General features: G+C 31.0%; 1 protein-coding gene across 1 annotated transcript in view; it reads right to left on the bottom strand.

Annotated features, from left to right (window-relative positions):
- LOC143922781 (discoidin domain-containing receptor 2-like) overlaps nt 1-25,842 on the bottom strand; it is a 212,969-nt gene that overhangs the window by 155,380 nt on the left and 31,747 nt on the right. Inside the window, exons 2-3 of the mRNA XM_077446112.1 lie at nt 25,512-25,641; nt 6,814-6,919 (exon numbers count right to left, since the gene is read on the bottom strand). Coding sequence (XP_077302238.1) covers nt 6,814-6,919; nt 25,512-25,608 — 203 coding nt within the window. The 5' untranslated portion in view covers nt 25,609-25,641. The remainder of the gene's footprint in view (nt 1-6,813; nt 6,920-25,511; nt 25,642-25,842) is intronic.

Here is a 25,842-nt window from a genome sequence, read left to right on the forward strand (position 1 = left end):
TCAATTATTTGCTGTTGTGTGCCGATATATTTTGAAAAAGTTTCAATATTTCGACAGGGGAGAAGGTTTTGAATGAAACCCTAAAATGTAATCACAAACCAGCGAGCTGTTTTCTCTCATTCAATATCAACAGAGCGTGTTCAACGAAACAAAGCTAATTTTCCTTTAAAACTTCAACAGCAAACTCAAATTTTACGAAAAACGTTATGATCTTTTTTTTGTTTAAAAAAAAGTTATTTATTTAGATTTTCGATTAATTTTATTTATACATACATGTATTAAATATAATATTAAATTGGCTAAAACGACCTTCGAATTATTTTGAACTTTCTTACCATTTTCAAGATATTTTATTATGTACATACATATGTATATACATAGAAATAGTAATGGATGTTTCACGTAGCTAGAATAATAGACGAAATGTAGTCAAAATAAAAGATCAAATGGTACCCAAGAGATATCGAAGAGTAAAAAGAATGCCACAAGTGGGATGGGTAGATGAAATAAGAAAAATATATGAAGTTCAATGGATAAGTGCTGCTTAGGAGAGAGATTAATGGAAGCATGTTGCTTTCATCCAGCAGTGGATGGTGAATAACGATATGTAAATGATAATGATAATGACAATAAAAAAACAGCATCGGCAATTACTAGTTACAGATACTAGGTCGTGTATTCAAATTCCAACCAAAATTGGATTTTATCTATCAATAACACTGAACAACAAAAAAAAATACCAGAGCGGAGACCAGCCAATCTTTACTAAGTTTGACCCGCTGAATTGGAATATGATATTGATTTTTGTTGGTGGGTGATCGTTTACGGGATATGAGCGTTTAAAAAAATCCGTGATTTTTACAGTTTTTTAGCTTTTGCGGTCTTTAACTCAAAATTTAGGATTGTTACGATCAAAGTGAGTATTGGAATCCATAGTCAGATATTTTTCCTATTAGTTTTTATATTTCATTGCTTTAAAATACATCTAATTAATTGTCTAGCGAATTTTAAAAGTCAAAAATATATTTTGCTTGCACAAACGCTTGTTATACGCATTACGGGATCTGAATGAAAATCTTTCTTACGCAAAAACCGCTCGAGTTAGTACGTTTAGATAAAAAAAAAAATATTGGAATAGAAAACCAATCCTTATAAACGTGGAGAAATAAAAAATTTGCCAAATAAATGAAAAATAGCACGGAAAAAAAATCCGTAAAAAAAATATATTATTGACTTTTAAAATTCGCTAGACAATTAATTAGATGTATTTTAAAGCAATGAAATATAAAAACTAATAGGAAAAATATCTGACTATGGATTCCAATGCTCACTTTGAGCGTAACAATCCTAAATTTTGAGTTAAAGACCGCAAAAGCTAAAAAACTGTAAAAATCACGGATTTTTTTAAACGCTCATATCTCGTAAACGATCACCCACCAACAAAAATCAATATCATATTCCAATTCACCGGGTCAAACTTAGTAAAGATTGGCTGGTCTCCGCTGTGGTAACTCAAAAACGTGATTTTTTGTTGCTCAGTGTAATTGTTGAGACGATTGCATACTAAATTACCACCACCAAAAACCAATATGCCTACCGAAAACATAATCCATTTGCAATTTTCATTATGATGCAGATGGCGTTGAAGATCAAAACCTTTCCTGTGATAGAACTTCACTACATGGCAAATAGTCAACACATATTCAAAATGATTAAGTGTGCTATGCTTCCGAATCGAGTATACATTGAAAAAATAATAATAATGTAATGGTGTATAAAGAATTTAGAAGGTCTAATGAACAATATTGGACGAGTTAAGAGGTCGAGGCTTTTTAAAAACCACTGGGAGAGGTTTGACCGAGGGTGCGGTGGTGCCAGAGGTGGACATTACCAAACTTGGGGCCGACTACGTGGCTCGAATACTACCCACACTTTCAAATTGCTGGAGCTGAGTGGGAAAACGCGGATGATGTAGGGAAAGGGGCGGATGGGTGATAACCGCACGAAAAATGTTTGCCATACCCATTATTGAAGTTTATAATAAAATAATTAATTAATAAATTAAACTCAAACCGCGAAAAGGGACATTGTTCGCGCAACATTTTTGGAATAATCCCCAAAGTCCACAAATTTCAGCCGTACGTACATCGCACTCCGCATATTTGAACCGGATACATACATAAATACTTACGTACGTAAGCAATTTAATAATAAATCGTTTTCTTTATTCGGGGTACACCAAAATAATGAATTCACTCAATTGGATTAACTTACTACTAATCCTCTTCTTATAAGGACGAAATAGACTGCCGGAATGAAGAAGGATTGTCCACCGTCAAGTGATTTACGTATTTCTTGAAAAATATATAAAACTGAAAATATATTCCTCTCGAGAAGCTTATCCATTTAGTGTATTTTTTATCTTCAAATTTTATAACAATGATATTCTTGATATAGTAAGAAAAGATTTTCTAATATTTATTTGTCTATTTATACAGGTAATTTTATAATCAAATCAGTTTCATTATGTGTATTATATATATATATATATATATATATATATATATATATATATATATATATATATATATATATGTATATATATATATATATATATATATATATATATATATATATATATATATATATATATATATATATATATATTGTATATTTAGCAAAACATGCAACAATTAATTCCTTTTCATGTCTGTAAAAAATATCATCTCCCATAACTTAATTCGGATTTCGTTTATTTTGTGAACAGCGTGATTTTTTTTTCTCTTTATGTATGTACATACCAGATTTATTCATTTACTAAATATTATTATAAATACCATCCAATGAAATAATATTTGAGAAACACGATTTATTAACGTAAATAGCAATCATTTTCACAATTATCCAAAGCTGCAGTAATTGGTTTTAACAGCATTCAAATCCTAAAAGCAGCTTGAAGCCTGAAGCCGGAAAAATAAGCTCCTGTTGAGGATAATGAAAATAATAATGAAAAGTAGATCAAATAGACAAAGGACAATTTCTTTAATATTCATCGAAATGAACACCTTGTTTTCACAAGCATTTACATAACATAAAACACAAATTCTCACAGTTTTTCTATCTCACAGCAATTCTACAGTTTTTATTTTCAAATTAAAATAGATTTACTTTTTCCCACTCTTACAATTTCTTATCGTTGGACTATGTTTGTTTTTAGAATATGTCGAAAATTCTAGTAAAATCTAAAAATTCGAGTAAAATCGGCGCGTCGTGTCGTAGGTAAAATAGGTTTTCCCCGAAACGTAATTATCGAAGAGTTTTCTTTAAGGGCAAGCAGAATTTCAATGAGAAGTTTGGGGATCGAAAATAAGCCGGGGGATGGAAGGGAAACGAAAATAGCGAAGAACGCGGACGTTGATTAAAAGCCGGATTAATTTACTTTTCGACGTGATTTTCAATTTGCTTACTTTTCACCGTCGCTAAAAATGTCGACGTGGGAGACCCACACAATGCGAATTTCGACCAAGAAATCGAATCTCGCACAAAAGTCATATATACATATATATATGTATATCCATTTACATGCCCCAACCCATTCCCACTCCTTTCAATAGCCTTATTTCATTGCAACTTCAAAATTAAGCACAGTCAATGTGAAAAAGAAGAATCAGGAACATATAATACAAAAACATAAAAAGGTACATATGTACATATTCTATTTCAAAAGTAATTTCAAAGGCAAAAAACCATATCTTAACTATGAACAATCGGAATTTTTTCTTACTTTATATTTAGTACTAAAAAACGTATTTATTAAAATTGTACTATTTACCACTGGAAGTTCATTTAATGGAAATTCATTAAAAAAATCGAATGTGGCGAATTTTTTAAGACAATTTATTTTAATCTCTATCACTACCTCAATATGTGAAACTTAAAAAGAAAAGCAAAAAATATTGTAATAAAGTAAATTATATTATAAGATACATACATACATATATACATAGGTACATATGTGGTATGTATAATATGTATAAGACATATTCTGGATACTCGGCAACTTATGTAATTTAAATTATCGTTTCTCTAATTTCATTTCTTTTAAATATATTTAAATATTTACTATTTGCCTTTTTTCCAAACAAGATTCATCTAAATTAGAATTTTTTCCACACGCTTAAGTTCGTGCATCTTTTAACAAAATCAAATGTACACACTTATGTATGTATTTACTAATCATAGTTTACATTTCATTACTTTATATACCTCGCTTTACGATCAAGATGCAGTCCTGAAAATTAAAATGAATAAATGACGAATCTTTTATTTCCATAAATTTTCTATCGGTTCGATTTCATTTTTATTATAAAAAAAGAAGCCTCAATTTTCTCACTGTTCGTTTGCAGTTCTTTATAAAAGTTTGGAATTGGATATTTATTCTTTATTCGAAATATGAAAGCCAAGTATGGCTTCGACTCTTCTTCAATTATTCAACTCATTTCTAATTGAAAAATGGTAAAGAAACCATTAAAAACATTACAAAACCACATTCATTAGCTACATATCGATTGATTAGTGCACAATTACGATACAAATTCAAAAATGGACATAAAATATCGCTGAGCTAAGCCATCTCAGGTATTTTGTCAATAGGTTATTTGTCAAATTTCATAATGAGAAACATTACTATTTTTATACATATATTTCAGCCATATTTCCCGATTTATATAAATATGTACATATATATTTTCACCGTATATTGAAATATTTAATTATCACACTCTAGTAACTATTTGTACACTTAATTAAAGCGAGCATCGGTGTGAGAAACTGATGTCGTTGACAAACTGCGCATACCCATTGTCGGTGAACATTTGTACAAACAATCATCATGTAACGAAGTGATCATTTTAGATATATAGATAACAACAAACTGTAAGGTATTGATGTACATACATACATATCTATACAAAATGCATACACATTATACAACAAATAGGAAACCGAAGACTTCGCAGAGCATAAATTTGTGCCGACAAACAATGTATGTACATATATACATAATTACAGATTCGCAGGTTTTTACAGAGTGCATAATGCACATTGCACCCTCGTTACCGACAGATCCCTCACGGGAAAGAAATTAAATGGAAATTTCCTCAGGAACGAACGATTAAGTGTCGCTGTTCCATTCGTGACTCCAGTCTTGGCAAACCGGTTTGGGAATTGGGGTGAAATTGTTTAAGTAATTTGAATACGGTTGAAACTGGCAAACGGGCTCCGGTCACGACAAGCCACCCTTTCCCATCGTCCATTTTCCTAATCTCAATATATGTATGTGTGTACATATGTGTGTATGACATCTCTCGTGTAATTAGTAGTACAGGCATACTTCGACCGACATGCCCATAAGCAATCGGAATTTGTCGTAATATTGGATATGATTGAAGACCTCACGAGCCAATAATATTGAATAGCTTTTGACATATGTAGAACTGCATTCATTCATGAGGAAATTGCTACAAACTCAAGATTGTAGCAGTAATACTCGAGCATTCATACGTCGTTAAACAGAGCGAGCACCGGGTATCGTTGAATAGAGCAATAATTACCCTTTATAATAATATATATATATATATATATATATATATATATATATATATATATATATATATATATATATATATTGTAGGTTTAATTAGTTGGCCTCTTGACTTTCAGTAACAATGCACATTGCGTCGACACTTATATTAAAAATAACGCTTTATTATTTATTGATAATAATTAGTTGACTATCAGTCAATTCAAAGTAATATAATACATACATATATGTAACTACATATATAATATATTTCATATTTTGTTTTCAGAATTAATTTTGCATTAGATCGACCCCTCAAAGTCAGTCGTGTTAGTAAACTACGCGTTTGTAGATTTTTAGAAAAATATACAATAATATTATACATATGTACATTAGAAATGTGCATTGTAGTTTTGCTCAATATCTGTTTTGCGGTTGATAATAATATTTAAATTGAATTCATAGTTTACATGTTCAAATTTCAATTGTTCAATTATCAAATATTGTTTGTAATTTTACGGTATTGGAATTAAGAAATACAATTGCAATTAGTGGTTGTTTTTTTAATTTTTTGTTCTTTATTAGACAATGACTAAATTATAAAATTAAATAATATTGAATAAATATTCGAGTTAATTGAGAAATCACACTTAATAACAATCAAAATAAAAAAGTTATCACAAATATGAGACTATTCGAGGCCTTTAAATCCCATAATACTGTTGCCTTGCTTTTTAATTAATTTGTAAGAAGTCTACTGGAATGTGTTAGTACTGTTTGAAATCCTTTCTATCGAGTATTTGTTAATAACTTAGAACACATAAATAAAAAACTCCATTCCTACTGTAATTTCAGATTTCTTAGCAATGACCGATTAGTTTCCTTACAATCTACATAGTAGGAAAATTTATCGTTTATGTTTTTGTCTAACTAAGCTTTTGAATTATATAATTGATAGTTTTTATTTAATAAGTTAGATCCTATTCCAATATCCAATGACTGATAAAATGATCCAATGATATTTTTTATCGACATAATAGCCGACATCAATCTGAGAGAAAAATGTGAATAAGTTATTTTTTAAATCGCGAATAATCTACATGTTACTAATAAAATCGACATCACTCTTTTAGACCTCTTTATCCTGTATAAATCGTACACAATCGTGATTTACATTACATACATACATTTACATACGTATGTATGTGCATATCAAATGAAAACAAACGTACCTGGCCCTCTGTGGTCCTACGCTGGACGCGTCGAATGTAGAACTGGCTGAAATGTCTTTATCGAGAATTTTCCCGCTTTCCATTCCCAGAATGGTATTGCATTTACCTGAAAGAGTAAAAAAAGCCTCAATTTATTCATAGTACTAGTACGACTCATAAATACAAATTATATATACTTAATACAAATTATAAAAAATACATGTTGTGAGGGGAAATTTAATTTCAATTCCCCTTCAATGTGTGCCCAAATAACTGTGCCTCGTATATTAAAAACATCAAAAGTAAAAAAAAAGCATTCGATTACGTTCCCTTCAAAAACATTTTTTTCCGAAGAAAATATTAAACGAATGTTCTGAAAAATAGCATAATTGATCTTATTGGTCAAAATCAGTTTGTTTAAAATATAGATGAATATTAAAGAACCGTTTATTTTTCATTTAGGTCTTATTTTTTCTAGTTTATCTTTTCGGCACAGTAATATTTATATATAATATTTATATATAATATTTATATATATATATATATATATATATATATATATATATATATATATATATATATATATATATATATATATATATATATATTTATATATATATATATATATATATATATATATATGTATATATATACATATATATATATATATATATATATATATATATATATATATATATATATGTATATATATATATAAATATATATATATATATATATATATATATATATATATATATATATATATATGTATATATATATATATACATATATACATATATATATATATATATATATATATATATATATATATATATATATATATATATATATATATATATGTATATATATGATGATTCATGTACATATTCAACTAGATATATGTATGTACATGTAATATATTGGTATACATAATACCGACTCCAATAAAAGCTTTCAAGCGGCTTACCGATTCGACGGTGCCCATACAAATTTGACGATTAAGTGCAGCTTACTATTCCTCAATTTTATTGATATATCCCTATAAGGGGGCTTATATACATTGCATATAAATTATACAATAGTAGCAATTTCTAGAAATCTTAAAGCACCTAGAGCATTAAACATCATTTGAGTGGAAAATATTCATAAAAGTTCTCAAAGCAACCTTTCAATTTGATCAAATAAATGATCTTAATTACATTTAAATATCGGTTTTCTCTCGAAGACCATTAGTAAATGGTAATAGAGTGAAATATGAAGAAAAAATGAGAAATGAGCTATATGGAAAATTGCCGCGAAACAAGAAGGGCCTTGGCTCGCCAATTATCATAGTCTCTTGATGGAAAAAGATACGAAACGCTAAAGAAGAATTTCCTGAAAGTCTTCTTAAGTATTTCCCGGCTTGAAAAAGACCATAAAAGCGTTCTGCTCGAAACTCCAATTAAAGATGCGACGAGGCGTATTACACTTGCGAAAAATTTTAAATAAAAAGGCAAATAACAATATGAATCGCCAATTAATGTATTCATTTTTGCAAATTAAAAATTGTACAGGACACGACGTTGAAAACAGAAAACTATTGAAACTGAACGCTTTATTTAATTTATTCATACACTTCATACACTTCATTATACACTAAAATACTGATCTTCAACACTCCTATACGTAGCAAAACGAACCTTTCAAATACTGTATACATACATATATATACATGTAACTAACATCAAGAAAAAAAATCATTTAAAATGTGATAATTAATTTAATTTTTTTTTAATTTAATTTAATTTGTAATTTTAAAACGCAAATACTTTCACACAAGTTATTTCAAACGTAAACTGGTTTTATGATACATATTTATGTACAGGTATGTACATGTACCCTTTGCATCTACATACATAAAATTAATCTTACTTGCAGCGCATATTGCATTTTGTACACCCATATATACTAACTTGAAAAAACCGCATGCCATATATAATATTCCGTTTGTTACAGACATTACTAAAAAATTAACCAGTAGATTCTATGACAGAATCACTAATAACCATACTAACACACTTGTGAAGAGTCTCGGTGATTACAACAAAATGTCTATACCCTTCAGGTATAAACACAGATTACCTAAACACAATCTGCTTTAGGTCATCGACTTTAGACAGTCTTTAATTAATATTATGTATTAGATGTATTATGAACATTTATAAGGATTGTAAATAGGTTTTTGAGCTCTTTTTCCTATTATGGTGTAGATTAACATTAGAATAATATAATACCATAATTACTAACCAAATTAAATTAAATTGTAAAATAGAAAATGATCAGTAGATCAGTAGCTATTAAAATAGATATAAGATGTATTGTGAACATAATTTCGTAATAATAAAAAGCATTTAAAAATCAAAATATTGCATTTTGTGAACTATCGTGCGAATACCTTTCGAGGTTATTAATAACAAAAAGACCGTGAACATGCATTTCAATTAAATTGCTCATTCATATATTCATTCAAAATTATGTATTATTAAGAGTCTGATTTAAGCAGTGTCAAGTGCGCAGAATTGAGAAAGCCCTGAGACGATTGAGAAAGCCTGGTGTAGAATACACATAAGCTGTTCGAAGAAGGGTATTTTCAAAAGTCTTCATATGTACATTTATACATACGTACATATGTAGGTACATATGTATTCAATAATATTTAGAATGACATATTATATTTGTGTGTGATAAGTCAGGGTTTCTCAAATTAATCATTACTTATTTATTTGAATTTTTTTACGTTCGCTAAATTCAAATTTTCTCATCAGAAGGACATGCAAGGCTGAACATTTTCTAAATTTTGTTTGCTTGGTAATTCAGTCCAAATAAAAAAGCCAACAATTTAAAAGAACATAATCGAATTCTGTGACAGGCTTGTTGCAAGTTCATAGAAACGCCGGTTGAAGGCCTCAAAACTGAAACTTTTTGCTCAAAGCCGTGTGGTGTGTGGACTAGTGGTTACCATATTATGCTTTCGAGCAGTGTGGTCACGGGTTCGAGTTCCACTAGAGTCCTGCTGCTAGCCAGACCTTGATTTTTGACTCGATGTCAATCGAGCCAAAAATCAATCAAGCGCCTTGTCCATACAAACGTGTTACACTTCTCCCTTCCTCAATGATGGCACTAGAGAAATTATTTTTTAATATGGTATGGATATCTACCATTTGGAGGCATCTATCGTTTTATTTTTTTGATTAGTTATTTTTTATAGGAGCTAGGAACCGCCAAACATCTATAAAAACGCCTCTTTTTTACACCCACGAAAAGAGTCCAGCGTGCTTATTTAACGGTTGATTTAAAAAAAATATGCACATAAGTGCACAGAAAATATCTTTCTCATACTGATGATGAATTTTTTTTAAAAATCGGTTCAGTTTCAGAGGAGAAAATTGGAGAATACGAAACCTTGATTTTGTCGATTTAAAATACGTATTATCTGGTCGAAGTGCAACTGTCGCATTCACTCAACATATATATTGATATATATTGTCGCATTCACTCAATATATATATCGAAGAAAGGAACGGCAACAAAATTAAGCTTTCGGGTGTACAGTCCTCTTAAGTTTTCCTGGTACATTTGTATATATGTATGTATGTATGTAAAAATAAAAATACATAAATAAAATAAAAAAATATTCCTCAAATACATAAGTCGTGGATTGATCACATCCGATATTTTTTATATAGCGGGGGGGGGGGATAATTTTTTTGCGGAGCGTCCCGTTCTGGGAATCCTGGGAAATATTGTCACCCTACTTAAGGCCGTCCGTGTTGAAATCACCATTTTGAAATTTCCACTTCTTAACAGTCCCAAATAGACATCTTGTAATGTTTTTCACTCTCCATTTTGAAAATTCTATCTTACATATGTAGAGATCGACATCTGAACAGTGTCTGATGCACGATAATGTCACAAAGAATGCAAAATGCCAAAAAAAAAAAACACCGGCACTACCGTGCGACAGCACTCACCGCCACCTATCCATTACATACACTCATACATATGTATATATGTAATTGAACGTTTGAACAGATCTGACAATCTCGCTTAATAATTTTCGTGCCTGCGACAAACTACATAGTACGAGCCACCGCACCAGCTTGAAAAGTCGTTAACGTAACGGGGATCCGAAATCGGCAATAATTCACGTTTTAATAAAATAATGTAATTGCGTTTTAGCGTATGCGGTCTCGCACACACACACACACACACACACACACACACACACACACACACACACACACTCTGGCACATATTCGTTTCCGGTTCGGAAGTCCAATATATAATTCTTGGCACAGTAGCACTTCCGCAACGACACGGAGGCGGATAACGCGAACGGTGCAATAAATTTTAACCGGTTCCGTACGCATAAGCTTTTTACGCCCCACAATAAAGTCGGTTTTACACGTGCGCACGTGTGTAACTTAACTCGTAACACTCCACACACACTACACTTGCTCACTTCACGCCACCATACTTTTGCCCCATGAACGTACTAGTCCTCTCGTGCTTCCTTTGCAACGAGGCAGATCGGTAAGATCGTTCGCGATTGACGTACAGTGTGTACATCGGTGCTGTACTTCAATAAGCTCGGCTTAGACCGTGACGTCATCTTTTTTCGGCTCAGTCGATACTCTATATATTTAAAATTGAATGTCTGCTTGTCTGTTTGTCGGCCTGTCTGTCTGTCTCGTATAGGCTCCTAAACTACCCAACCGATTACGATGGAACTTTCAGTATTTGTTGTATGCATGTCGGGTAAGCTTACTGTGATAAAAAAAACAAGAAAAAACCTCTTACTAATAATATTCGTAGTTACGATTTTACCGACGCGAAAGTTTAAAGCGCCATTGTGTAGTCAAGGAAATGTATTCGTTGGTAACCACGTTACCAGTTGGTTTATGACGGCAAGAAGAGACGTTAGTAGAGCTCCAACTATCACTTGAAACGGGAACGGGAACGCAACGGGAACGGGAACGAGAATTGCATGCCTTATTTTGGCATTGCAACACATGCCGGGTTCAGCTAGTACATACATATATACATAAATGAGTTTTAAATAAACGAGTGTAGATGGGTATCAAAATACAGAGTATCGACGATTCAAGTAGTGCAAATGCAGAATATTCGAATTTAGAATAAGGAGGTGTCAAAAGAGGAAGAACCCAAAATACCCCAACGACTTATCCACATCTTTCTAGTATACTCTTATTATCAAAGATCGGCGTTGAGAAGACGTTTTTTTGAATAAAAAATGGTTCACTAATGTCAATTACTATTGTCAAGCATGTTTTTTTACTCTCTTGCTTTGTTAGCTAATGAAAAGGTCTATTGTTATTTAAAGAGCATCAAGCCAAAGCCGAAGTCTACTTACTACACATAGTATACTATTATTTTACTTATTATACTCTCATTATTATATTTATTTCAAATATTATGTATAAATTGTATTAAGAACATTTATAAGAATTTTTTCCTAATAATTGGGCCGTACACTATAATTGGTCCGCTGTAGGAAGACACTTAAGAAAAACGTACATGCTGTCCCTTACACCACCTATCAACCAATAGCATTGGTCGAATATGCGAAATGCTATTGGTCGAGATGGGGTCTAAGAGACAGCATGTATGTATGTACATACGTTTTACCTAAGCGGATGGACTATAACATTAACATTAAAAAAAGACAATCATTACTATAAATAATAAGAAAAAAATAAAATTTTAATATAGAAAAGATAAGTAACTATTATAAAATAACTAAGATTAATTGTAATATGAATAAATAGTATAAATATTAAAGTTTTTTTGCCTGCAGCGCATGTCTTTTCTGTAATAGTTATTAAACTTGTCAAAAATGAAGAATATTGTATTTTAAAAATTCTTAAATCCCCCCCCCTTCTATAAAAAGGTCCAAAATTATTGTTTCTCCCAAGACTTAGACAAGCAAGTAGAATATCATGTCTGTCTTAATATCATTAACATTCTTCAACACTTTTGCGCAACTCCCCCCCCTCCTCCCCCGTGAACAATTAGAAAATAGATAAATTGGCTCATCTGTCAAAAAGGTTGTGCATCGCTGATTTAAGGTAACCAATTGCAGTTTGCAATAAACCAATTTTTACAACTTTTATTAAAAAACATATGTAATATCATAGGTTAAGCTTTTGGTTTTCATTTCTATACTCATGATGAGTACAAATATTTATGTGTATATTGGAGTGGCATTACAATATACATATGTGTATATTGGAGTGGCATTACAATATACATATGTGTATATATACAATATTATTATATACAAAAGTCACATACTCGATTTCATCAAAATGAGAGCCACCCCTTATATGTACATTCATACATACCGATAATTAATTAAATTCTACCAGAAAATGATTAGGTATTGGAAAATTTTCATTACAAGCTACATATTTCAAGATTCGCTATTTACTTGTAAGTATACACATGTGTGTGTGTGCACGTGTGCGTGTGTACATATATGTTTGTTTGAATGTATAATAGGTAATATAAATAACACACATAATACAACACATACGTCCTTTTATCGGGTCTCGAATATATGGCCGATTTAGGTGAATATTATTTCAATAAGTCTTCGTGACCATGGTTTCGAATGAGGCTCTCGAAATTCAGAAAACCCCGCAAAATACGTGGTGCAGAATAATAAATAAAGTTCAACCCTCAGGCTTTGTTCTCGATCACATATGTATGTATATAAATATTTATTTATACACCTATACATATAGATATGTATGTATAGCCATATGTACATAAGATGTTCACCTTCCAACAGTCATATCTGCAACGTAAGCGTCTCGTAAATTTTGTCAATACTTTCACCGGGAGTAAAAAAGCATCTGGAATATTGGCCATAACTGGAATATTGGCCATACTTCTGTACGCTGATGATTTAAAAATTTACAAACCTATATACACTATAGACGATTGTCATAAGCTACAAGAAGATCCAGATAGATTCTCTATATATTGTTAAAATAATGATCTTTTTATTAATCTAGAAAAATGCTCTATTTTAAATTTCACTAGAAATAAGTCAATTATCACCAATCACTATCAATTAAATCATTCAATCCTAAACACGTCATCTTCTATTAAGGATCTTGGTGTAATACTCAATAATAAACTAGATTTCTCTGAACATATTTCCTTTATTACCAACAAAGCATTTATCTTGGATTCCTACTCCGCTCAACAAAACCCTTTAATGAAACTTATGTACTTAAATTACTTTATTTTTCCTTTGTAAGGTCTCACCTTGAATTTGCCTCAATTATCTGGTCACCTTTTTATTTATCCCATATTAATTGTATTGAGAAAGTTCAACTTAAATTTATTAAATCCTTACGCTACCTTTTTCCTACCTATACGCTTTCTACTGTTCCCGATATTTTAAAAATCCTATCTTTTAACAATCTTTCTGTCAGGCGACGACTTACTGATGCTACATTCTTCTTTAAGCTCATAAATGGTTTCCTTGATTGTTCTGATTTACTGAATAAGGTTAATTTCGTTCAAAAGTTCGGTATTCTAGACACGTTGCACTCTTTTCACTTAATCCTTTCAATACTAATTCCCAAAAATATTCTTATCTGCAACGCGTTTATCGCTTATGTTTAACGGAGAGCTGAATGAGGTTGATCTGTTCGGTATTTTCCTACATCAATTCAGGTCTAACATCAAGAGAATCTTGACCGATCGATTCATTTCTTCTCCTATTCTATTTTATAACCTTTTTCCAATATTTCCAATATTTTTATACTTTAGTTCAGTTATGTAATGTGCTATTTAGTCATGTTATAGCTTTCATTCTTTTCCTTTTCATTTGTTTATCTTGTATTTACCTTTTTCATTTGTTTATTTTTGTAAATTTCAATTTCTTCTCTTATTCTATTTTATAACCTTTTTCCAATATTTTAATATTATATTTTAATTATGCAATGTGCTATTTTGTCATGTTATAGCTTTTATTATTTTCTTTTTCATTTGTTTTTCTTATATATTTAACTTTTTCATTTTTTTAATTATCTTTGTAAAAATCTGTTATTGGACTCGGATGTTATATACAATATTATACATATATATTTACTATTTGTTTTTTATACATGTCTACATCTTGTTGTCTTTTGATTTTTCAATAAATAAAATAAAATAATAAAAAATAAAATAACTTTTAAATTATGTTTGTATATATGTAAATGTATATATTTTAAATTGTTTGTTAATGAAATTGAAGACAGTTTACTAATAATACATACATACAAAATTCAGATAAATTAAGATCATTAAAACGTTTACATACACTTATCTAAAAAAATAACTAAGTATACGAAATAAAATAATACTGGCTGAAAAAGGTCTACATATTAACACTATCCAGTACTGTGCGATAACAGTGCACAGAAAATACTACTTTTATTCACACTATACAGCAGCGGACGTTTTGGCTCGTTCTGACTTGTTTTGGCCGAGTGCTGAGCAAAGTCGACTTACATACATATGTATACATTGCAGAGCGCGACAATATGGCACAATGTTGCTTGCGTCGTATCAAGTTTGTCACAATATGACGTTTCCGAAAATATTCATATGCGCATGCGCACTTTCCTTGTTAAGTATGCGCTCGCCAAGTGTCCAAATAAAACCGGTTTTCCGTGATACATTTCGGTAACATGTATTGCTGTATTATATGAATATATGCTACTGCCGTAACGGATACGTCACGTTCATATTATGGAACTTATAAATCTGTCCATTTTTTTTTACATAGATATATACCAGGAAAGCTAACAAGTAAGCCCCAATGCTCCTTCCTTGCCAATTAAAAAACATTGCAGCATTTTTAATTACATAAATCGCTGAATTTCGAGATGCTGAAAAACTCGAAATTAGCTATTAATTAATCCATCTATCGATTTAAACTTGTATGTAAATTTTATTGTACATAAATCAAATTCAGATAGTGGTGACATAGTGAGTAGGATGTTTTTGCCAATTTGATGGAGAAACCGTTTCAACATTGAAATCAGATAAATTGACAAACACTGATAGGAATCTATCGGCTTGAAGTCACAAATATCCAAATCTGACCAGCAGCATTACAGATTGGCAGGGGATCGAACCCGACTACCTCTCGGTGCCTCTATAGAAATTGGGAACTTGGGAAGTCAGGTTCACTATACATATGTATGTATGTATATACATACATACATTTGTATTGTAAACATACCTTACAATACAAATGTATGTATGACACAGTTCAACGCTACTAGAATTATACGACAGGGTAAAAAGGGCGTAAGCGACAAACGAAGCACCAATAAACTGTATCACTTTGAAGGTTTTTTTACACCCTGGTTTTACTAAACCTTATGATACACATGGAGCTACGACGAGATGAAGCAAAACCTCCTAGTCCTCGTCTGGACGAAGTGTTTCCCATAAACATGTCCAGACAGCAGGACCTCTAGGGGCCCCCAAGCCTAGGGAGTGACCCCCCTTTTTCCAACAATCCCCTCCCTCTCTCTCCCTCCTGAGCCCCCCACCTGTGAAACATTGCAATTTCCTCGTACTATGGGGACGAGCACACTCGCCGTAGTAATTAACTTTTGCGTGAAAACAGTTCAAGTTTTATTATGAGTCTCCGTTCCGGCTAGGGTTGTTGCAACATGCGATGTGAGTACAACATATGTATGTACATATGTATATTCACTTCTGTGATTTTTTTTCCATTATTGCAGGGAGCCTCGTTAAAAGTTGAAATATTCGAGTACGAACAAAGGCTTACGTCAACATCAACCAATGTTGAATTAATACCGAATATTAATGAATATCTCTCATACATTTCTAGAATATCACTTGCTGTTACTATTTTTGATAAACAAAAGAAAAATCGTATAAATATGGTTTTTTTTTTGCTATTGAAAAATTTAGACTGAATTCGTTTGCAATGTTGGCGTGAATGAAAAATAGATAAAGTACAAGAGGAAGTGACGTTTCCGTTCAGTGAATAATATAGAAAAACTGATCAGTCACGGTGACAAGCGATAAAATTATGAATATAGAATTTTATTACGGCAAACTTGACTATTAAAAATCACTTAAAAGCTTCATACCAGACTGAATTTCAAAATATATTGATAATGGACAGCGGGTTAAAATATTCCCAGTTCAATTACCGTAGATATCTACTATAAGCGCCAAACTTTGATTTTTTTATAAAGTAATAAAAACTGAAAGCTACTTGTATAGTATTTTCTGACTGTAATGTTGAAAATTGCAAAAAAAAACAATAGTATCACATGTTTTTTGACTTAATAAAAATTATTTCAAAGAAAATTTATAATTCTTTTTGCGTAAATTATGCACAATATTTTACACCATTTAAATTACAGACTGCTCTAGCTCGGTTCTGGATTGAGGATACCTATTATGTCGCTATGATCCAATAATAGAAATATTTACATATATTTATTTATTTAAGAATACCAGAGAAAGGTGACATAGCCGTATGGACTGACATACAACTTTTTGTAAATGTGTTGTAATTTTCACCAGACAATATTAAAAAATAAAAAAAAATTCAAAATTAGTTACATTACGTCAACACACATAAATTACGAATTATGTAGAACACTTTATTTAAATTTCAATTTAATTTTATCATTTTACTATACATACATATGTACATATGTAATATATGTACAATGCATATTAATATGTACATAGCACTTGCCACACTGTAAAGGATAGCGAGTGACAAAGATTTATATTATATTTTATTTCTCCAAATATACTGAATGCAGAGTTTTCATATTTAATGTATTCCTCGTCAAAACCTCTATGATTCGAATTGTGAAATAAAAACATTGATCAATGTATACAAAGCCCCTTGTACTCATGCCACAAAGATGTGAGAGAGATTAAGCATTTAGTACTCTGCGCTCCAACGGTCAGTATGTGAATGATATCCGCCTTGAAAATACGGCTCTGTTTCAACCGTTATTTCACTAATTTCTTGCACTTATTTTACATTATTCGACGTTTAATACATGATACAACGATTTTTTAGGTTAATTACAATTAGTGCTTCCAATCCCGGAAGATTACTTCAGCACCGAGATTGCGGTGCTAGGAATTTCCGATCCCGGGATCAAATGTATAACAAAAAAAATGTTCAATTGCATATTTTTATATTTCAAAACCGTTTAATTGCATTTTGCAAACTCTCTCGATGTTTCACGCAAAAAATACTCCTCATATTGGCGTTCTTGTTTTGAGAGTTTGGCTATATTCTTTAAATTTTAGGTTCGCATCCATTTCTAGATTTCTAAGATTAAATAAATAACATCCTTTAATATAATCAAATAAAGTAAAAAACATCACTTTGATTCATTGATTCGTTTTTTACAAATACCTTGTACCGTCTAGTAATTATTCATCGAAACAATCCACCTAATATAAAAACTACAATTACATTGATTTTATGTAAACAAATTCGGATGTGACCCACGACTTTATCTATGTAATCATACATATCGGCTTTGAGCATTTTCGATACGAATTGAACACAATTGTTGGGAAACTTACACAAGATAAAAGTTCTACTTCCGTTTTACGAATTATGACCAATACCTTATCAACTCTACATAAAGAATACACATATAAATTTTCAGCTTAATATGTTCAGAGGTGTGGAAAGAATCGCGGTCACATTTTTGACTTTTATAAGAGAAAAAATCCCACCTCTGGTTTATTGTATTTATTATTTTTCGCAAGCCGGCGTCAAAACGGGCCAGAGAAAACAAATGAACTATGATTGTCATTGCTCATCCCACTATTGTTCATTATATAATGTATTTATAATTATATAATTTTGCCAGCACCGTATTCCCGGTATTCAGACTAGTTTCAGCACCGGGATTCACGGTACCAGAAAACACCGGGATCCCGGGATTGGAAGCCTTAATTACAATAATAAGTCTTGCAGAATTTACATCATTTTAACTTAAAACACACATTTTTAACTGGATGCGTGTATCTCAGCACAGTGGCTAGCGGATGTGTAAAGTGATGCAACCGTTAATAGTTGACGTTCGCTAAATAAAATTCTTATTGCATGAGAATCACAACTAAGCAATCAATTTTAAACGTTGCAAAATTCAAAGGAATTCGATAAAATAACACCACTACCTATTTTCGATTGCGAATAGAGTGCAAACTCTTGTCGTATAAATGCAACTTTTCGACTACTCCAGTTTGAATATTCAACGGCTTTTATAAAACACCCGTAAGAGCTGCGAGCTCTTTGCGAATAAATTAATTCTCTCGATCGTCGAAAAGGTTGGGGCCATCTGACTGAGCAAGCGAGGGTGACTTTGAGCCGGTCCAGGCCACAGAGCCCCTAAATCCAAAACGTGCGGAAAATTCCCTTAAATTATCCGCGTTGCGGGGCACGCGCCCCCGTATATCTCCCATCGAAATGACTTTAATGTGTCACACAGTAAAAAATGTCTACAGCTCTGAGAGAGAAAGAAAGGGTAGGTCGACTATGGGGAGGGGGAGGTGAGACGGAGGGGGGAGGCGGGTGAATGACTTCTCCCTTAAGTTTTCCCACGATTTTCCATTACATTTTCCGTGCCGGTGAGAAAACGGGATAACGGTGAAACCATAACTGGTGAAAAAGGGAAAAGCAACACTAAAACGGATATATCTATATATTATAAATACAAATATTTTATATTATATACAATATTTGATGTATTAATACATCGTATATACAATAAATACATTTTATATATAAAAATAACATTTTTACTCTACATACACCTGTCCAACTCAGAAGGTGATTCACTTCAATGCTTATTTTAATGTTTCATAAAAAGTGTGAAACTCTAAAATATTTTCTATAATGGCAGGAATGAAAACAAATTTCCGAAGGATTATCAAGTCACATCCTAAGATATTAACCCCATCGCAATGCCGAAATATGTGTAATAGTCGATTGATATGTATATTTAGGTATATATTATACATACATTCACATATGAGCCGGCATAATTAAAAGTGAAATAGGTCCACTTTACTTCATTTTGAGAAATATCTCGCAAAACATTAAATATAATGTTTTACGTTTAATAATATTTAAAAATACTGGTGGCCTGTAATATATTTATTCTGCTTTTCCATGATTCGGGAGATATCAAATTAAAATAAGTTATAATATTTTTTTAATTAAGTCGAACAGTGTTTTTACTTGAAAAAAGAACTTCCGCGACTTTCAAATGTAACGGCTCATATAATCAGGTACTTATTTACATATATTACTCTTTCATCAGTAACCCAGTCCCCTTACTTCAACTTTTAAATTTAATATATGTTATTTGCTTTCAACTTTCATTCAAAAGTATTTCAAATATCAAAGCATTAACTCTAAATTGGCTTACTTTCTAAACAAACTACAACACATTAAGTAGAGATCAGAACTTGATCCCTGAAATTTTCCATGATTACTTGAAAATGGTCCAAACTTTAGCTATGTACATATTTCAGTATTTTAGGATCATTTAAGTTCAATATCAGGCACAAGAGCTACTCTTATCTGATAAGGAATACATGTCCAACTATGAAATAAACATTATATCCTGTAAAATATTATGTACTATGTCACCCATTTTTTTTATATTACAAATAAAAAAATAAAAAAATAAAAATAAAAAATATATATATATATATATATATATATATATATATATATATATATGTTTATTGCAGCAGTGACGGACAACAACTCTGGGCTTTGATTACAGGGATACGGATATTCCTACGATTTTTGACAAAAATTCATAATAAAAAAAAATAATAAAATTCCAAAATAAAGAGTTACAAAAAAAACGAATCATATTATATAATATATTCGTCACTAAAATTGAACAATAAAAAAACTTATATTCAAATAGCATTTTTATATATAATAATAAAACCACAACGCAATAAAAATACGACACTCGAAGCAAAGGCTCGTGATTAAATAACAACTTTCTGAAACCACCGGATTAGTTATGTACAAACGAAAGAAAGCAGACTAATAAAACTGCATTGTTCCGGTAATAAAATTTATATGCAGTCAAAAATTTTGCTTCAAATACAGAGAAGCTTGGAAATATAATAGTTATATAATAATAACAACAGGAAGGCGTGGATGAAAAGTACGAGATGCATTATGGATACGCCGGAATTAATGAAAAGGTTGAAATATAAACGGGATATAGACGAAGTACTCAAATTCTACCCAAGAGAATATAGAAGAAAGCAAGAAATTTCAAACTAGGCCATCCAATTACCCGGAAAGTAATACCCGTCGGTTTTTAGCTGATTTTCTTATAAAGTAACTGAGAAAACCAACTCACCAAAATCTAACATAATACAAAAATACCACTATTTTAAGATATATATATATATATATATATATATATATATATATATATATATATATATATATATATATATATATATATGTATATATAAATATTTTTATATGTATGTACATATGTATGTATATTTATTTCAAAAAATACAAGTTATATTAGGTAGGCCTTCCGATATTTGCTTTTTCGACCTTTTTCACTTTGGGTGCCGTGAGGTAGACCCATTATAAGCACGTGGATTGCAATTGGACATGGATTGCACGTAGATTGAAATTTTTCCTATAGAAATATTAACTATTTTCCATTGTAAAAAGGGTCCAGCTATTCGTGGATTCACCTAAAAACATGTTGCTGATGAAAGCGACATGTTTTGTTCGAATAGCCTGTACAATACATTTCACATATTCTGCACAACTTTACAAAAAAAAGTGAAAATTTAAATAACTGAGTTCAATTGATGTCGGAGTATATACATATTAGAGGGCTTTGGTTTAACATGTGTAAGACGCCCTAATTCCGAAAGTATGTTGGACAATTTGAGCGCTGAAATCTACATATATATGTAGATACGCCTGGCCAACAGTATGGTCACTGTACTCTTTTTCTTTCGAACGACGTGGTAGATTTGTTTAAAAACGATTCGGCTGATTCTTTCGTTTCTTTTGGGACCCGTTTTTGACCTTATCGCAGATGCGCGTCGTGTGGGTCATTCATTTGTCTGGTAACATGTCGTCCATACCCGACTAATGCTGCGTACGTGTCCCGGTCCCGCGATCCCGAAACGTTTAACGAAAACTTGAGATCCACTCGTACCGGCGAGAGGATTGTCTTCCTGGCCGAAACGAAAATAAGGAAACCGATCCGAAATTCCTGCTCTCTAATCCTCCGTGAAATAGCCTTCTTTGTTCCACGCTGAAGCTCTGATTTTTTTTTTGTCCAATCTAATAATTATTCAATTCACGTATCGTTTTCATCAATTTGATTTGAATATATGTTGATATCACTTAAAAAGTTAAATATGAAAATCACCCAAGTAAAGAGTCCGAAGGCATTCGACACCTGCCGCACTGTGATGGATAGCGAGTGACCAGGATTTATATTTTATTTTATATCTCCAAATCTCAGAATGCAGGGTCTTCATGTTTTACATATTCTTCATGAAAACCCCTGAAATAATTCTTTTTGCGGGAAGCCCCTTATACACGTGCCTCACAAATGAGAGGAAGAGAGGGGGAATCCAGTATGGTACGTTCAACGGCCAGTGTTAGGGCGAAAACACACCGAATGCGAGTAGATAAGAAATAATTTCTTACAATTGGTAAAAAAATCAATTGAAGCCCTCCAATATTATAGGAAATAATTGGTAATCGCTTAAATATTTTATTTTTCAAATTATTTTAAAAAATGTGATAAAAAATCTTATTAAAAAAATGAAATAATTCTGGCATTTCAATTTCATTCCTTGGATAAAAAGCTTGGCTAACACCTAGCTACATATATGTACATATGTACATACATACATAGGTAATGGGTAATGATTTCTTTATATGGCACGTGGCACATTTCCAACCTTACATTTTAGATTTTTGAACACGCAAACTCAAAAAGTTTCACTACCGCCAATATAAAATACTAGTGTTGTACCCGATAAAATATGAATGGCTCATATTCCAAGAGCTGTTCGACTTCACAATGAAATCGTTGCTGCTGTGCCTGAATGCTATATTTTCCACCTTGGTGAGCGTAGATTATCGGATATTATTATTATTTTCTTAATTTGAATGTGATGTACATATGAATGGAATCTTAATCTACTCTGTTCCATTTGGCCCTCGCTGTGATTTTTTTTTCCTTTTGTACATTTTTATGTACTATTTTTCTTTTGTTTATAGTATTTTTCTGCTTTTACTTTTTATTGATTTTTAATCTATGAATTATTACTATTATTATTATGATTTTTCTATCTTGTTTTCTTATGGAGGACATTTGAATTAAATATTATAATTAAATATTATACTCACTTTATATTCAATGTGAAACTAAGAAAAGGATTTGAGGATTTTATTTATTTTTTGATTTTTTATGAGGATTTTATTTATTATTTGATTATATTATTTTTTGATTTTTTTCATCTTATCTTCATTTTATGTATTATTTTTATTTTGCCTTCTTTCGTTTACTAATTTTTTTTATCATGTTTTCTGCTTTTGATATTTCTTTCTATTTTATGGATGTTATTTTATTTCATTTTTAGGTTGTTTTCTTTTTCAAATGTAAGCCATTGTGGCGTATTAGGTTTTTCCTGTAATGCCACAATGGTCCAAAACTATAAATGAATGAATAAATGAATCCATCGCATGGGTGTTGGCATATTAAGTTATTAAATTAAAAGAAATGTGTCGGTTCTGTATTCGATCCACACGCGATCGAATTTTTTTCAAATACCTTTTAAATATATTTAATATAATATTTATATTTAACTAGTGGCTTAACCCGGCTTTGCTCCGTATTTGTAATATAAACCGCTTAAAAATGGCCAATCTCATAGTAAACAATTTATTTAAATAGTTTTGTTTTATTCAAATTTATTTGAATAATCATTTGTTTTTGTTTTATTAAATTTAGCGTCACGGATTCTACGAACCAACGACAATTGTGTATATACAAAGTCTCTTTCGAAAGTATATGTATATTAGAAGATTCGCCCCCAACGCCAACTGATGTATATGATGATATATATATGATGATAATGATTCGCTCGTATATGTACATATAATACATATATTGGTATACATAATACCGGCACAAATAAAAGCTTTCAAGCGGCTTACCGATTCGACGGTGCCCTTACAAATTTGTCGATTAATTGCAGTTTACTATTCCTCAATTTTATTGAAATATCCCTATGAGGGGGCTTTATACAAACAACACAAGCTGTTTATGCGAATAATATAGGCACAATATAAAATTAATACCCAGCAGGGGGAGGCGGAAAATAATCGAGCTCCGCCACTGGCACGACCTAATTGAATTCTGACCGTCAAAACGATACTCGACCAACGCCAAAATGGCGACAAAAACTCCAAAACGAAATTTTTAAATTCCTCCCCTCCCACCGACTGCTCTCGGCGTTCCGAAATCGCCGCTTTTATTAATTAAGGAGCGGACCATTAATTAAAAAACGAAAACGTAAGCGCGCCCCGGATTATTGCGGCTGCGTAACGTCTTCCACAAAATTTTTCAATCGCATTTTCTTTGAATGCCTATTTTTTTTAACTGGCAATAATCTATCTACCTGATGTAAAAAATATTGATTGTGCCATTTAAAACATCGATTAAATGAAAGTAATGTGCATAGAAGTGACTCGGCAGTTTCTTGTAAGTACATACCCTTTTGAATCTCATTTATTTTTTTCATTTTATCGTATCACAACTTTTGTTCTAATTATTTTATAATCATTCATTAGCATATACATAATATGTATGTATGTGTATTTTTTTTTTAATTTTACTGCATTTTTTATAAATATTTAATAAAAAAGATGAAATCGCTGGTAGTAAAATAAATAAAAAAATAAGGCGGCTAAATTTTTGATCGATAACTTTTAAATGAAATAATCAGTGACTGTATACGAGTTTGGTCAGTTGATTAGGTGAATAATTTTATTGGATTCATCACAATATCCATTCTACAGAATTAAAACATTGATTGTTTCATTATGCGTAGCACAATAAGTACATACATAACCCTTCATGTCAAAATTAAAAATCTAACGTAAAAATATAAACTAGCATTTATTATTCGACATTTAATACATGGTAAATGATTTTTTATAGGTAGGTCATTACAATAATTAGCTTCGCAGATTTTGCCCTATTTCAACTTACAAAATCCGGACAGTGGCTAGTGGATTTTTTGGCACAGAAAGGCAAGTGTTAATAAATAAAGTAAAATAATTTCAATTTCCTTTTTTTTACAATTCTAAGAAAATATCAAAAAACTGTATGTAATTAAGAAAATCATAATTTTCTTTCTATTTACGTATGTATATACTTACATATATGTACATACATACATATTAATACGAAAAGTTTTTTTTTTATATAAATCTCATACTATCGTAAATAACAACCATTTTAAATTTTTTTTTGCTTTCAACTGATATTTAAAACTATTAGACTGAATACCCAAAAATGTATTATCAAATTACTCACTCATATCCAAAAGATCCGGTTCGGCCCTTGTAAAAAACACACAGCGTATCAAAATCAGCAACCAGCCTATTGAGACTACTCTCGATATCTTGTTCATTTTAAAAACTGCCGCAGATTGCACTCTTTTCTTCTGTAAATAAAAAAAAACACATTATATTGAAAGCTTGTCTTTTTTATGTATAATGAATAAAAATAAAATAAAAAATATTATTTTGAAATACAATATAGCCCAATTTTTTTTTGTTTGGAACGGAAATACGTTATTTTTTTGTTATTTGTATGTATAAAAATGTTATTCTGATTTACATAATAATAATTTTAAGCTTAAAAC

This window comes from Arctopsyche grandis, chromosome 2, assembly GCF_051622035.1.
Source record: "Arctopsyche grandis isolate Sample6627 chromosome 2, ASM5162203v2, whole genome shotgun sequence".
In the NCBI taxonomy this organism is placed as follows: Eukaryota; Metazoa; Arthropoda; class Insecta; order Trichoptera; family Hydropsychidae; genus Arctopsyche; species Arctopsyche grandis.